Genomic DNA, 15,848 nt, shown 5'->3' on the forward strand with positions numbered 1-15,848 from the left:
CCGCCCTGTTCCGCTCCAAGCCTGCCAGGGTCGGCTTCCTTGGTCCGCTCTGCGGACCGCTGTCTGCGGCCTGTGCTGGCTGCTGGCGACCCGCGGAAGGGGACAGGCAGGCCCTGCCCTGGGGGAGCGCACGTCCCGGCGGGAGTCGGGATACACCCGGCGATCTCACGGGCTAGAGGCCCAGGGAAACGTGGCTGCGCGTCTTTGGCGTGGAAGGAAGGGAAGCCTGCCTTGGAAGAGGGGCGATCCTGGCCCCAGAAGCAAACGGGGGCTCGCGTGGGGCAGCTGGAGCCCAGGGAGCCGGTGGGAAAACCGCTCCCCGGGATGAGACATCGTCCAGGCGGCAGCACACCCATGACTGCCTCGGGGAGACTGGTGGGGGGCGCTCAACTGACTCGGACACCCAGCGCCAGCCAGACCCCTGGAGGACGTCCTTCCAGTTCCCTCCTGCAGCCTGAGCGATGAACCCCAGTGGGCGGGAAAGGGATGGGGGGCTGGGGTCTGAGGGAGAAGGGCATGGAGGAGGGGCTGACACGGAGGAGAGCTTGAGCAAGCCCAAGAAAACAGATGCTGGCTCTCAGGCGAGTGTGGTGGGAGGAAAGCCGGATGTCACAGGTGGGGGGCCTCTGGCGCCTGCCCAGCTGCAGGGGAGGCAGACAGCCCCGGGAGTTGGGAGATCACCTTCCTTCTCCAGAAAACAACACACAAAAAGACCGAGTTCCTGGAGGTGACCTTGTGAAGCCGGGGGTGGGAGGTGCAAATGGAAGAGCCGAGCTCTGGGTCAGGCAGCTGGGCCACGACCTCCACACCCAGGGTAGGGCTGGACAGCCACGGATGTCGGCGATTGCCTGTGCGCGCCCTGGCCTGGCTCTTCCTTAAGTATCCGTGGCTGGGGTCGGGAGCCCTTGCAGGGAGAGAGGCTGCTTCCAGACATGGGTATTCCCCAGACCACAGCCCCCAAATGCAGAGTGTCTCACAGGCCTGCCCACATGTTGGCACCAGCCCTACCCAGCGCAGTGTGTCCTGTCCCCTGGGGGCCTGGAACAGCTCTCCCAGGAAAGGAAGGGTGTACACTGAGCTCTAGGGGGAGCTGACAGCCCATTCCTGTCCTGCTGCCTGCATTGTTTCCTGCACCTAGAGCAGTTACCTAGGAAGCACTGGGGAAAAGCTTATTGGATGAATGTACCTAACTGGCTCTAGTGTGCACTCTCCACTCATCTTTTTTTCTTTTTCTTTTTTTTTTTTTTTTTGAGACTGAGTCTCACTCTGTCGCCCAGGTTGGAGCGCAGTGGCGCAATCTTGTCTCACTGCAACTTCTGCCTCCCAGGTTCAAGTGATTCCTCTGCCTCAGCCATCTGAGTAGCTGGGATTACAGGTGCATGCCACCACGCCCGGCCAATTTTTTGTGTTTTATTAGAGACTGGGTTTCACCATGTTGGCCAGGATAGTCTCCATCTCCTGACCTCATGGTCCGCCCGCCTCGGCCTCCCAAAGTGCTGGGATTGCAGGCGTGAGCCCCACGCCCGGCCTTCCCACTCCTCTCACGTCCACACCAGGCACTCTGCTTCTTGGTCTTTGGGCAACCCCCAGCCACCTGTGCCTGTGTGAATTGGCACTTGCCTAGAGGTGTCTGTGATCCACAGGCCCCAGGCTCCTGTAGCTCCTGCCCATGTGCTCACCCACACCATCTCCCTATCTCCCATGCCACTTTGGCCACCCTTCCCCAGGGCAGGCATGAAGCCCCTGGCCTAATGCTCCAAGACCCACTGGGGCACCATGGTGCTCCTGTGGCCCTGCGTCTGCCTGTGTCTCATGAGAAGATGGCTGGTTGCAAAGCCAGGGCTTTCTCTGGGAGGGTCTGTAGGTGCAGGGCTCAGGCACTTCCTGGGATAGGTGGGTAGAGGCCAGGGTGTGGCCAGGGCCCACCCCGGCTAGTTGTGAACAGGTGGACTTGGGTGTGGCCGAAAAGGGGAGGTTGTAGAAAGCTGGCCAGAGAAGCAGGGCAGATGCCAAAGGTGAGGGGGTTGCTCGGCCCATGGGAAAGCCTCCCCAAGACAGGAGTGGAGGAGGCGGTGCGGGAGGGCACACGGGCTACCTCCTCCTCTACTCTTTGTGGATGTTTGGGCTGGGGGCAGGTGGATGTAAGGCTGTGGGTCCCAGGAAGTGCTCAGGGTTGGAGATGGAAAAGTGGAGGTTGTTCAGGGGTTATTGGAGGCTGGCTGCCCCAGAGGAGCGGTCCTGTGTCTGAGCCCTCAGCATGCCAGTTGGGACTCTGGGGAGAGGAGAGAAGCAGCAAGGAACCTGAGGAGGGGCAGAAGGTGAGAGGACCCCCCGCAGTGCATGACGCCTGTCCTCGTCAGCCCTGTGGCAGGCAGGCGATCTGTGTGAAGGGGTAACTTGCACGTGCAACTTTCAGACAGCCTGCCCCATGGAAGTCCCAGGACGGCGCTGGAGGTGACCCCCCAGGTGTCCACAGAGAGCATGGCACTTATCAGGCATCTATATCCGCCCACCTGGAGAAAGGACTGTGTTTGTGGGCTCTGCACAGCTGTGTCCCTCACACAGTCTCAGTTTCCCCCTTGAAAGCTGGGGGCTGCGTCTGCCTGGGCAGGGCCTCTGGCCTCCACCCCCACCCCTGGCCCAGGCGAGAACAGAAAGCCATTTCTGGGCCTCAGCCCAGGGGTCCCCTGGCCCTTCAGCTGTGACTGTCTCTTTCCCAGGATCCGAGGGGTTGGGGTGAGAGGAGGCAGCTCGCACAGGGCCAGGGGGCCTGGAACACCCCCACCCAGGGGCTTTTAGCCTCGGGACCTTGGGCTGTGGCTGTCCCAAACCTCACTGGCCCTTTATGTGGCTGAAAGGCTGAGGAGGAAGGCGGAGACAGTGACAATGGGGCCAGTGGCGGGAAACGGTCCTTAGAGAACCCATTGTGCACCCTGCCTGCCGGAAACAGGCAACAAGCAGGACCCTGCAGAGGGGACCCCACACCCTACGGGCTCCTCGCCACGTCTGGATGCTCAGCACGTCGAAGGGGCCTGCGGACAGAGGGGCCCATTCTTCCCCAAGGGCGGGACGGGGCCAAGGATGACTCTGCGGGCTCACAGCGGCCACGGGGGAAGTCGGCACCCTGCCAGACGGCAGCCCCTTCCCTCACAGGCCTGGCTCAGAGCCGGAGCACTGTGTGCCCGCCTGCCCCCACCATACCCGAGGGAACCTATGCTCCTCTGCCCCTTTCTTCTCCTGCTGAGCCCCAGAAGCACGTGGCATGGGAGGCAAGTGGGAGCCAGCCAGGGTAGCGGGCTAGGGCACAGGCAAGGACGGGGCTGGTGGGTGCAGCAGAGCAGAAGCTTGCATGAGTGCAGGTCCCCATGTGCCCCCACCCAGCGGCAGCCCCTCCCCAGAATGTGGGTGTAGCTCCTCCTCACATTTGCTCTCCCTCTCAGTTGCCAAATGGTCTTGAACAAGATACCATTCCCCTGAGTGTCATTCTCCCGCCAGAGGCAGGAATTGGAGCCGTCCTCACAGCTGCAAGGCAGGCCCAACGCTGGGCTGGACACAGCAGACCAGGTCCATAGCAGCTTATGTGAACAAAGTTCTTATTGATAGTCCCCATCACCTCCAAAGCAGTGGGCCCCCCACCCTCCCTCCTACCAGCCCCTCCCAGCATCTGGCCCCTCAGTGCAGCGCCACCTCACAGGGGTGGAGGTGGGCAGTGCGGGCAGCCTCGTAGACACGGCGGAACTCCTGGAATCGTGGGGCACAGCCCAGCCAGGCCTCCCCGAAGCGGCTCCAGCCCATGAAGAGGAAGGTGCCTGGGCCTGGGCGGACGCCACAGCGCAGTGGGGTACGAATGGAGGTCAGCCCCTCCTCCCCGGATCCCCGCCTCCCGAACAGCGGCAGTGTCTGGCGGAGGACACGGGCAGCCATCACGGTGATGACAGACTCCTGCAGGTCCACGTCATGGGCAACCGCATGGATGATCCCGTGAATTACTGCGGGGAGGCATGGGGCTGGGGTGGGCATTCAGGGGAAGGCAGGCTCCAAGCTCCCCCCATGGTGGGGACACTCACCGAAGTCGCTGGTGCATGCGGCCAGGAGCAGCTCAGCATCGCTGCAGGGCCTGCAGGCACCTGGCATGCAGAGGGGGTGGTGAGGACAGACCCTGCCCTCTCCCAGCAGCACCTCAGGCCCCGTCCCTTGTTTGCACAGGCGGCAGGAGGCAGTGGGCAAATGAGCAGAGCCCGCGCTCAGGGCCTGATGGCACCTGGGGGTCCCAGGGAGCCACACAGCAAGTGTGCATGCCCTGGGCGACACCTGTACTCAGGAAACACACCTGCAGGCATCTCCAAGGCAGGAATGGGCACAGACATGGGCCTGGGGGCCGTGCCTAGCGATCAGCTGTCCTGGGCTGCCCTTCTGCACCCCCGTCTGAAGACGCACCCTAGCATCTGGGACCCCTCTACTTTCCCGAATCTGGGGCCTGAAGAGCAGCAGCCCAGCTAGGGTGATAGGAGGTGGGGGCAGAGGAAGGGTGGTCTGGGGTCCCTGGCCCAGGGCCAGGGGGCAGAATAGTGAGAGCCCATCCCTTTCAGGGTCAGGTGCCAAGCTCCAGGAGAGCCAAGAGCTGGGCCTGGTGCCCTGCAGGGAGGCGGGTGGCGTCTCCATGGTGACCGGGCTGCACACTGGACTTTTGTTGGTTGGGCTGGGGGAGGGGAGAGAGGTCACTGCTGGGCCAGGGAGCCCCGGACAGCTTTGGCCCGAGGCTTTGATTCTGCCCCCACCATCCCCTCCCCTAACCCTTCAGGGACCAGAGCCCCAGGGTTGCCCTGCTCGGTCTCCCCTTTCTTCCACTCTGCTCCTGCCAGTTCCTTCCCGAGATGAATCGGGGAGGGAGGGCGGGAAGGCCATCCTTCCCGGGCAGTCCCTGGCTGTGTGGCCTTTGACAAGTCCATTCAACCCTTGGAGCTCACTTTTTCCCTCTGCAGTGGGGCCGACAAGGCACATTCCCGCCAAGCCCAGGCAGGGTGACACTTCGGAACTCCCACCCCGTCTCACCCAGACCGCCACTCACCGTCTACGCCGAGACCGTGGGCCTGCGGGGGCAGCTCGGGGCGCCCGTCCTCGCGCAGCTCAAAGCGGAAGGCGGCCACGCGGCGGCTGATGTCCCGGTGTGGCGTGGCCTGCAGGAAGAGGGCCCGGCGCTCGCGGGGACCCCAGCGCACGCAGCGGCCCCCTGCCGGGCCCGGGCCTTCGGCCAGCAGCAGCTCCAGGGCGCCCCCTGCGCGCTCCGCGAAGACCTGGGCGCCCGCGAAGGGTCGCACCGGCCGCAGACAGGCGATGCTGGGCCGCGCGCTGGGGTCGGGGCCGCCCAGGGTCAGGCGCAGCGCCCCAGCCGGGTACAGCCACTCAACCGCGCCCTCCGCACAGGCCAGGGCCAGCTGCCCCACGCTGCCGGGCTCCTGGGTGAGGCCGCTGGGGACAGGACGGGACGGGGCGCTGAGGCGGGGGTGAGTCCCGGCCCGGCGCAGCCCCCGCAGCCTCCCGGGGCCGCCTCGCGGAGGGGGAAACTGGACAAGCGCTCTGCGCGCTCCGAGGGGCGCCTGGGGGGTCTGGGCCGCAGCGCACCCCGTCCCAAGTGCGGGGACAGCCCCCCGCCCGGGCCGTACCTGCCCCTCCAGCTGCAGCGCTCCTCGGAGTAGCCGGCGCGGGCGGCCGGGGCGAGGAGGCCGCAGCACAGCGCGCAGAGCAGCGCCGGGGCCGGGAACCCCATGGCGCGGCGGGCGGCGTCCGGGTAGTTGGGGCTCCCAGTACCGCTGCCCCGGCGGGGCGCGGGTCCGGGCGGCGGCGGGAGCAGCCCGGCGCGCCGGCCGCCCGGCCCCGGCGAAGCCCCCATGCCTGCGGCCGCTCCGCCCGCCGCGCAGCCGGGGCGCCCTGGCCGCCTTGGAGAGGGTCGGGAAGGGGGCGGGGCCTGCGGCGCCCCGGCCAATCGCGGCGCGGCCCGGAACTTTCCGCCAATAGCGGGGGCGAGGCGGAGCGGGGGCGGGGCCGGAGCCCCGGCGCCGCGGGAGGACGGTCCCACGGTCCCAGCACCTCGGGGATTGTGGGGGTCCTCGGCGCGGGAGGGAGGCTCCTTGCCCAGCCCATGCTGTGCGTCGCCCCTTCGCCGCGCCTTCACCCTGGCCTCGCCCCCTGCGCCGTCCAGATCGGAGTCCTGGAGCCCTAGATGGAGCCAGGGTTTTGATGTCCGCTGAAACCTCAGGGGCAGGGATGGTGGCCCACCTGATGGCTCCGCCTTGCCTCCTGATCGGGCGGCCAGGCCTGGTTCTTCCTAACACTGGGACCTGAGCCTGTTGGCCACATCCCTCCCAACCCGGCCCGGTCCTGCTGACCCCTCCCAGAGGCAGGTGGTGCCCCAGAGGAGAGGGGTCATGACTCCAGAGCTGGGGAGGGCCTGGCCTCGGGGCTGCGGTTTGGAGCTGGGCCAGGCCTCGGGTTTTGGTAAGGCTGTCTGCAGGGGGTCTTGCTGTGAAGCGCGCAGCCCACAGGGTTAGGCGCCTTTCCTCAGACCTAGCAGCACCCCATGGTTGCCGGAGGACTGACCCCGGGCCAGACGGGGCTCCTGGAGGGGCGTGAATGGAGCAGCCATGGGCACCCCTGCAGGCGCCTACTGGGCTCGGCCAGCCGCTTTCTCTGGGCGAGGTGCAGGTCAGAAGTTGCCATCATAATCCCCAAAAGGTGAAGGCCACCCAAATGCCTGTCAGCAGCTGAGTGGACAAGCAAGTGCAGTGGGTCTATTTTTTTGTTTTTTGTGGTTTTTTTTTTTTTTTTGAGATAGAGTTTTGGTCTTTGCCGAGGCTGGAGTGCAATGGCGCAACCTTGGCTCACTGCAAACTCCCCTCCTGGGTTCCAGCGATTCTCCTACCTCAGCCTCCCGAGTAGCTGGGATTACAGGTATGTGCCACCACGTCTGGCTAATTTTGTATTTTTAGTAGAGAGGAGGTGTCTCCATGTTGGTCAGGCTGGTCTTGAACTCCCGAACTCAGGTGATCCGCCCGCCTTGGCTTCCCAAAGTATTGGGATTACAGGGGTGAGCCACCGCGCCCCCTGGCGGTGGGTTCATTATTAAGCCATAAAAAGGAATGAAATTCTGGCCCTTTGACACCCGCTACAGCCTGGATGAGCCTGGAGGCTTATATGCTGAGCAAAATAAGCCAGAGACAAAAGGACAAACCCTGTTGGATTCCACTTCTGTGAGTCACCTTACAGTAGCCACGGTCACGAGGACAGAAAGTGGAGCAGGGGCTGGGGAGGGGAATGAGGGGTTGGGGCTGAGTGGGGACAGAACTCTGGAGCCTGATTACACAGCGACGTAAATGTACTCCACAGTACCGAACTACACACTTTAAAATGGGTAAAATGGTAGATGTTATGATGTATATCTTACGATTAAAAACAAAAATTGGCAAGGCACAGCGGCTCACACCTGTAATCTCAGCACTTTGGGAGGCCAAGGCAGGCGGATCACAAGGTCAGGAGATCAAGACCAGCCTGGCCAACATGGTGAAACCCCATCTCTACTAAAAATACAAAAGTTAGCCGAGGGTGGTGGTGCAAGCCTGTAGTCCCAGCTACTCATGAGGCTGAGGTAGGAGAATCGCTTGAACCTGGGAGGTGGAGGTTGCAGTGAGCTGAGATCACGCCACTGCACTCAGCCTGGGTGACAAAGCGAGAATCCGCCTCCAAAAAAATAATTAATTACATAAAAATTAAGGCTGGGTGTGGCAGCTCATGCCTGTAATCTCAGCACTTTGGGAGGCTGAGGCAGCACGATCGCTTGAGGTCAGGAGTTCAAGACCAGCCTGGCCCACATGGTGAAAACTCAACTCCACTAAAAATGCAAAAATTAGCTGGGTGCAGCAGCTCATGCCTGTAGTCCCAGCACTTTGGGAGGCTGTGGTGGGAGGATTGCTTAAGCCCAGGAGGGTGAGGCTGCAGTGAGCTGTGATTGCACCACTGCACTCCATCCTGGGCGACAGAGTGAGACCCTGTCTCAATAAAAATTAAAAATAGGCCGGGCACGGTGGCTCACGCCTGTAATCCCAGCACTTTGGGAGGCCAGGCGGGTGGATCACCTGAGGTTGGGAGTTCGAGACCAGCCTGACCAACATGGAGAAACCGCGTCTCTACTAAAAATACAAAATTAGCTGGGCGTGGTGGTTCACGCCTATAATCCCAGCTACTAGGGAGCCTGAGGCAGGAGAATTGCTTGAACCTGAGAGGCGGAGGTTGCGGTAAGCTGAGATCGTGCCATTGCAACTCCAGCCTGGGCAACAAGAGTGAAACTCCGCCTCAAAAAAATAAATAAATAAAAATAAAAGGCCGGGCGCAGTGGCTCACGCCTGTAATCCTAGCACTTTGGGAGGCCGAGGCGGGAGGATCACGAGGTCAGAAGATCGAGACCACCCTGGCTAACACGGTGAAACCCCGTCTCTACTAAAAATACAAAAAATTAGCCGGGTGTGCTGGCGGGCGCCAGTAGTCCCAGCTACTCGGGAGGCTGTGGCAGGAGAATGGCGTGAACCCAGGAGGCGGAGCTTGCAGTGAGCCGAGATCGCGCCTCTGTACTCCAGCCTGGGTGACAGAGCGAGACTCCATCCCCCCTCCCAAAACAAAAACAAAAACAAAAACAAAAACAAATAAAAATAGGCCGGGCGTGGTGGCTCACGCCTGTAATCCCAGCACTTTGGGAGGCCGAGGCCGGTGGAGCACAACTGTGGTCAGGAGATGGAGAGCATCCTGGCTAACACAGTGAAACCCCATCTCTATTAAAAATAAAAAAAAATTGGCCGGGCGCGGTGGCTCAAGCCTGTAATCCCAGCACTTTGGGAGGCCGAGATGGGCGGATCACGAGGTCAGGAGATCGAGACCATCCTGGCTAACACGGTGAAACCCCGTCTCTACTAAGAAATACAAAAAATAGCCGGGCGAGGTGGCAGCGCCTGTAGTCCCAGCTACTCGGGAGGCTGAGGCCGGAGAATGGCGTGAACCCCGGAGGCGGAGCTTGCAGTGAGCTGAGATCCGGCCACTGCACTCCAGCCTGGGCTACAGAGCGAGACTCCGTCTCAAAAAAAAATAAATAAATAAAAATAAAAATAAAAAAAAAATAAAAAAAAAAAAAATTAGCTGGGCATGGTGGCGGGCGCCTGTAGTACCAGCTGCTCAGAAGGCTGAGACAGGAGAATGACATGAAACCCGGGAGGCAGAGCTTGCAGTGAGCCGGGATCGCACCACTGCACTCCAGCTTGGGCTACAGAGCGAAACTCCATCCCAAAATAAATAATAAATAAATAAATGAATAAACTAAAAATAAAAATCTTAAAGGTAAAAGAGTAGACTCTGCCTGGGGCTGGGCACATGAGGTGCTCGCAGAGGTGGGGAGAGGCACACGGATGGGCTGCTGCCTCTACTCAGGGGTCGGGAGAGGCAAGCGGGTCGGCGGCTGCAGCCATCCTGTCCTCCCGGCCGCTGCCGCTTGGCGGTCCCGGGTCAGCACGGTGGGCTCCAGGCGCCCTCTGGTGGCGGCGTGAGGCTCAGCCCCAGACACCCTCCTGACAGCCTGGGCCCTGGACCTCCCTCCAGGCCTCCCCCAGAGAGGGACCAGTGTCTGTGGTTGGAGGGAGGGGTTCCTGGGGTTACCTGGTCTGGAAGGGCACATGCCTGACCCCGAGTTGATGCCTCAACCCCGGCGTCCCTGCCTCCTCCCCAGCCTCATCTCCAGGGGTCCAGTGCCAATGCAGCCACCCACAGGAGAAGCCCTGGACACACACCCTTCTCCTCACAGCCCCTGGCCCCACCCAGGAAAGCACCTGGCATCAGTGGGTGCTCTGCTGCCTACAGGAGGGGCCTGGAAGGCCGAGTCTGGCCTCAGTTGCTATGGGTACAGGACCCGACATGCCACGGTGCAGGCGTTCAGTAAATACCCACAAAGTGGGGGGTGGCCGGGCGGAGGAGAGCCTGGAAGCCATCCCCAAGCTCAGGTGACGTCCCGGCTGTCTGTGCTGTTTGGGGGCCTCCTGAAGTGCCCCAAGCCCCAGACCCTCCAGTGCCCTGAAACCCCAGAAGGGGCCTCTCTCCATTTCCACCCAGGTCAGAACAAGAACGACAGCAGCAAGATGTACTCAAGTCAGACAAAAGGAAGAACTTCCCTCAGGTTCTGCTTCAGGAAGCTTGGGCCTGGCGCGTGAGGCCGCCCCTGGAGCGTGCAGAGGCTGGGACAATCATCTCCCCTGCCTGGGGGTCGGCCTGGCCGTGGCCAAACACAGACACTGTATCACAAGGCTCCTCAGCCCAAAGCGGGGCGGCCAGCCTCACAGCTTGTCCCGAAGCCTGAGACTTAGTTTCTGTTCCTGGCTTGCCCAGAGGGTCCTTGGAGCTGCAGCCTGAGGGGGTGCTGAGGTGGGGGCGGTCGAGACCCTGGTCACTGCCACACGGTTCCCACCTTTGGCCATTGCGTTCTCCCCACTAGACACAGGTCCTGGTCGGTGGAGGACACCAAGGCTGCATTTGCCATGAGCTAGGCCCGAGCAGTGCCTGGCACAGGCAGCCCCATGTCCGGCAGGGAGGCGGCTGTGGACAGGTGGCTGCTCCACAGAGTGACTCGACGGGAAACCACAGTGCCGGGCACAGAACAGGAGCTGTCGCAGCCAGGGCAGGAGCTGGACTGGCTGGGGCCCTGGGGGAGCAACACCAAGGGCGAGGGCAGTTGATGGAAGGGGACAGGAAGGGAGCCTCAACCCTGGGGAGCAGAGGGGCAAAGGCCCTGAGGCAGATGGAATTTCGAGTAAACCAGGAACCACAAAGGGTGAGCCCTGGGGGCTCCTTGTTTGCTGGAAGCTCCATCTGCCTCAGAGCCTTTGACCCACTGCAAAGAGGAGGCGGGTAAGGCTGGCCCCACCCAGCCCACCGGCCCTGAGGGAGTTGGGGAGTTTGGATGCACCAGTGAACAGAGTCCCCCAGGAAATGGGGAGGAAGCATAGAGAGAAGGGTCAGATCGCAGGCCAAGACGCCCGCCTGCATCTCCGTTCACTGGGAGCAGAGCGAGGAGAGAGGTGTGGGCTGACCTGAGGCCAGCCCCTCCTGTGTCCCCAGCTGAGCCCTGCATGGGATTGGCCAAATGTGCTGCTCTGCTGGCCCCCCTGCTGCCCCCTCCCTCGGTGTCCCAGGTCTGGGACAGTGAAGATGGCTGCCATGACTGAGGGGCAGTGGGTACCAAGAGCTTGGCAGACCCTGGGCCACCCAGAAACACGCTCTGATAGCGCAACTGTGAGCACTGGCCTGCGTCCCCTCCACCCAGCTGACCTACGAGGCTCAGGGTACTTGGGGGCCCCCCAAGGACATAGTCCTAGCTGCCAACTCACCCAGGCAGCCTGCACAACCCTGGCTCCCCTCCACCGGCCACCAGCCCCGCTGCACAGGCAGGATCCGGCCTCGCCCACCCACAGGCCTGCACCTCCGGGCCCACGGCAGCAAGGTTCCTATCTTGGGCATGCTTTCCTCCCTTTGCCAAGAGACCCACCCCCCTCCACACCTTGCAGCTCTTCAAGGAGCCGAAAATGCAGCTGCCGACTGATTTGCTGCGGGGCTAAAAATAACCACCGGGCTCCAGCCAGGGCCCAGGAAAATATCCCATTGCTAGGAGACAACCGTTGCCGGGAGACCGCCATTGCTAGGCGACGCATGTTGCTATGGTGATGGCTGGGCCCTGAGTCATCCTCAGCCTTGATGGGGGCAGGCCAGGCAGGGAGCAGAGCTGGAGGGCATCAGAGAAATCCCACCGTCCATGGCACTCAGGTCACCCCCCATGGCTGTGAGGTTCTCATGCCTATGGGTGCCCATTCTGACTGTGGAGGGGCCAGGATGGCCAAACACACCTACAGCCCATGGCCTCACATGGATGGTCCCAGGTGCTCTCGGGCTGTGCTCCGGGCAGGGGGCAGGAGCAGCGGGTGGGGGTGGCATGACCATGTGACCCCCTGGAGCAATCACTCTGCCTTCCAGTGTGGGGGTCTCACCACAGGTGCAGAGCTGAAGTCAATGTGGGTCCCCTCGCAGTCCTCCAAAGTCTCAGGGCAAGATGTGCCACAGCCTCTGGTCCTCACCCCATGGCTCCAGAGTGCCCTCCCAGCCAACCAGATGGGAGACAGCTCAGTGCTCAGGCATCAAGGCCAGGGGTGGCCCAGGTGAAGCATGCTCCCGGTAGGGGTTCTGCAGGAGAGGAGCTCTGTAGGTGAGAGGGTCCTCAAGGTGAGGGACTTTCTAGGTGAGAGGGTCCTCAAGGTGAGGGGCTCTCTAGGTGAGGGTGCTCCACCTGAGGATGCTCCAGCTGAGGGTGCTCCACCTGAGGGTGCTCCAGCTGAGGGTGCTCCAGGAACGGAGTGCTCTGGATGAGGCTTCTCCAGGTGAGGGGTGTTCCAGGTGCGGGGTGCTCCAGGTGCCCTCTGGAGCCCAGGCACATATCAGTCCCCAGGACCAATGGAGGGGTGCGGGCCTGAGCAGGATCCACATCCCCCAGAGGAGACCCTGGTGGGGGATGAGTCTGCTGAGCAGCCCTCTTTGTTCAAGCCACTTCCCTCTGGGGTGTGAGCTGTTCTCCAAAGGTATCCTCTACAATGGTCCTCCCACCACGGGAGGGGATCCAAACTGCTGGTGCCAGTCACCTTTCATGCTGCTGGTGCATCGCTTTCTCTCTCATTCGCCACATTTGCCATGCATCCGTGATGTACTGAGCTGGAGGCTCAGTGCCCAGGGACAGGGTGGTGAGGAAGAAGGCCCCACGCTGGTCCTCAGCGGGCACAGTCAGCCAACAGCCCATCAAATGCACCATCAGACAACAGGCAGACACAGGCTGAGAAAAAAGGTCCTTGGTGCCGGGGAGGTGAGGACACGGGTCTGTGGCCCTGTCCACCTGAGGGAGGGCTCCTAGGGGAGAACACATTAGCCAAGGTCTGAGAGGCAAGTAGTCACCCAGGTGCAGGTGGCAAGGGAGTGCTCCAGGCAAGGTGCCAGGAGAGGAGTGCTCCAGGTGAAGGGTGCTCTAAGGTAAGGGTGCTCCGCATGAGGACATGTTCTAGGAAGGGGTGCTCTAGGGGAGGGGCGCTGCAGGGGTGCTCCAGGTGAAGGGAGGGGTGCTCCCGGTGAGGGGTGCTCCAGGTGAAGGGAGGGGTGCTCCAGGTGAAGGGAGGGGGTGCTCCAGGTGAGGGGAGGGGTGCCCCAGGTGAGGGGTGCTCCAGGTGAAGGGAGGGGTGCTCCAGGTGAGGGGTGCTCCAGGTGAAGGGAGGGGTGCTCCAGGTGAGGGGTGCTCCAGGTGAGGGGTGCTCCAGGTGAGGGGTGCCCCAGGTGAGGGGTGCTCCAGGTGAAGGGAGGGGTGCTCCAGGTGAGGGGTGCCCCAGGTGAGGGGTGCTCCAGGTGAAGGGAGGGGGTGCTCCAGGTGAGGGGAGGGGTGCCCCAGGTGAGGGGTGCTCCAGGTGAAGGGTGCTCCAGGTGAAGGGAGGGGGTGCTCCAGGTGAACGGAGGGGGTGCTCCAGGTGAGGGGAGGGGTGCTCCCGGTGAGGGGTGCTCCAGGTGAAGGGAGGGGTGCTCCCGGTGAGGGGTGCTCCGGGTGAAGGATGGGCACCCTCCTGGACCCAGAGGAAGGCCAGTGTGGCTGAAGCTTCATCCTCAAGGGGCCAGGTATAGAGCGAGGCTGTGGGCCAGCCGTGCCAGGCCCTCAGGGCTGTGCAGACCGCAGCAAAGAATGGACAGGGCCCTGGGAAGAACAGGACCGTGTCTCCACGGCAAAATGACCCCACTGCATCCTGGGGAGAACAGGAGATGGGAGAGGGATGGAGATACCAATGGGGAAGCAGCTGCCACCAACCATGGTGGAGACAGACAAAGTTGCCTGGCACAGGTGGGGTGACAGGTGGAGGGTAGGTGGGTCACGGCTGGTGACAGAGGTGGAGGGTAGGTGGGTCACGGCTGGTGACAGAGGTGGAGGGTACGTGGGTCACGGCTGGTGACAGAGGTGGAGGGTAGGTGGGTCACGGCTGGTGACACAGGTGGAGGGTACGTGGGTCACGGCTGGTGACAGAGGTGGAGGGTAGGTGGGTCACGGCTGGTGACACAGGTGGAGGGTAGGTGGGTCACGGCTGGTGACACAGGTGGAGGGTAGGTGGGTCACGGCTGGTGACAGAGGTGGAGGGTACGTGGGTCATGGCTGGTGACAGGTGGAGGGTACGTGGGTCATGGCTGGTGACAGAGGTGGAGGGTAGGTGGGTTCACAGCTTTGAAGGAGCACGGTCACCCTTTCTGCGATGATCTTTCACGCATTCTCTCCCGCTTAGATTCCGCAAAGGTAGGGCTGGCTTCTTGGGCCTCGCCAGGGTTGCATGACCCAAATGCCTGACCCCCACACTCACCCTATGCAGTTGGGGTGTGTCCAGCCCCAGCCCCAGCTGGGACTCAACACAAGCACAGCTTGTTCTCTGCCTGAGACCCTGGCACCTGCTGTGGGGTGAGAGCCCCAAGCATGAGGTGAAACCTTCCTACCAGGAGCGGTCCACGCCTGCTCTCAGCCAGGTGGAAGTTGCTGCCGGAAGGCCAGCCTGCCAGACCCACACACTGGAGACTCCTGGATAGGTTGGACGGACCCTCCCCTGTTGCCCCAACGGTCTTCACGGGGTTCGTCCTGTCTGCCCCACTCTGGGCACCTTCTTTGGTCAGTACCCAGGTACGGGGCAAGACTTACGCAGAAGAGCTGCGCTCACCCCAGGTAGACCCAGTGGCACCCCACAGCACGCACAGAACCAGCCCCACCCCGGGACCCAGCCAGGATGCCGTCAGTCTGACCCTCCTTCCCGCTGCCCCCAGGTCTCACACCGGCCCCTCCGGTCGGGCTTCCCATCAGGACGCTGGGAACAGCAGCTGGTTTCACTCCTGTTCAGATCCTCTCAGGAGCCCCATTCAGCCCTGCAGCTCTTCCCCGATGCAGACCCCCTCTGCTCTCCCCACACCTGCTCCCTCCCCCGACCCTGCTCCCAGGAGACCCCCAGGATGGGGCGCCATTGGCCTCCGTTCTCCTGCCCTGAGTCTGCTGGGGCGTCTGGGTCTCCAGCGGTTCCCACCGAGTCCTCCACCTTACCCAGCACGCCCCACCCCTGCCTGGGCTGCAGCGGCCGCCGCCTCCAGCCTCCAGTTTATTCCCGAGGGAACTTGCCAGGCTGCTCGGATCTTTGCACACCCATTCCCGAGCCATCCCTCCCTCGCACCGTGGGGGTCTCAGCTCCAGTGGGGCACCCTCAGGACGCCCCCGCCCCCGTCAGAAGTCACCACCGCAAGCCCTCGGATGCTTTCACTGTCACTATCTGAAATGATCTGTGCAGTCACTTGTTTTCGCGCTCTGCGGGTGTGCCAGGGTCTCCAATGAGGCGCTTCTGGCCGGGCACGCAGCAGGTGCACGGGGGGGTGTGAGGGCTGTGAAGGGCCCTGGCCGCGGGCTGGGCTGGAGGGTCCAGAGATGGGGGTCTGACCACCCTGTCTCCTCTGGGCCGGGTCTCACCTTCCTCGCCTCCCCAGGTGGTGGCCAAGGGCAGGGACGCGCGGTGCCGCCCCCGTTCCCATAGGACCCCGGACCCCTGGGCCACCCGCCGGCGCCCGCTCTCCCGCCTCCCCTCGCCCTCCCTTCCGCCTCCCGCGCCCTCCCTTCCGCCTCCCGCGCCCTCCCCGCCCGCCCGCCGCGCGCCCGGGTTTGTTATTGTGCGGGTGCCCGCGGCGAGGGGGGCGGGGGCGCGTGCCGGGCCTGCCGCGTGCTTGTG

At 62.8% G+C, this 15,848-nt stretch overlaps 2 protein-coding genes across 2 annotated transcripts in view; one reads left to right on the top strand and one right to left on the bottom strand.

Moving 5' to 3' along the window:
• JMJD8 (jumonji domain containing 8) overlaps positions 1 to 15,848 on the top strand; it is a 42,574-nt gene that overhangs the window by 3,459 nt on the left and 23,267 nt on the right. The window lies entirely within an intron of this gene.
• On the bottom strand, positions 3,581 to 5,767 carry METRN (meteorin, glial cell differentiation regulator). The gene is made up of 4 exons (XM_050774731.1): positions 5,664 to 5,767; positions 5,069 to 5,469; positions 4,068 to 4,127; positions 3,581 to 3,989 (listed from the first exon to the last, which is right to left on the bottom strand). The coding sequence occupies exons 1-4, from the start codon at positions 5,765 to 5,767 to the stop codon at positions 3,673 to 3,675; spliced, it is 882 nt and encodes a 293-aa protein (XP_050630688.1). The 3' UTR covers positions 3,581 to 3,672.

This window comes from Macaca thibetana, chromosome 20 (genome assembly GCF_024542745.1).
Source record: "Macaca thibetana thibetana isolate TM-01 chromosome 20, ASM2454274v1, whole genome shotgun sequence".
NCBI classification, from domain to species: domain Eukaryota; kingdom Metazoa; phylum Chordata; class Mammalia; order Primates; family Cercopithecidae; genus Macaca; species Macaca thibetana.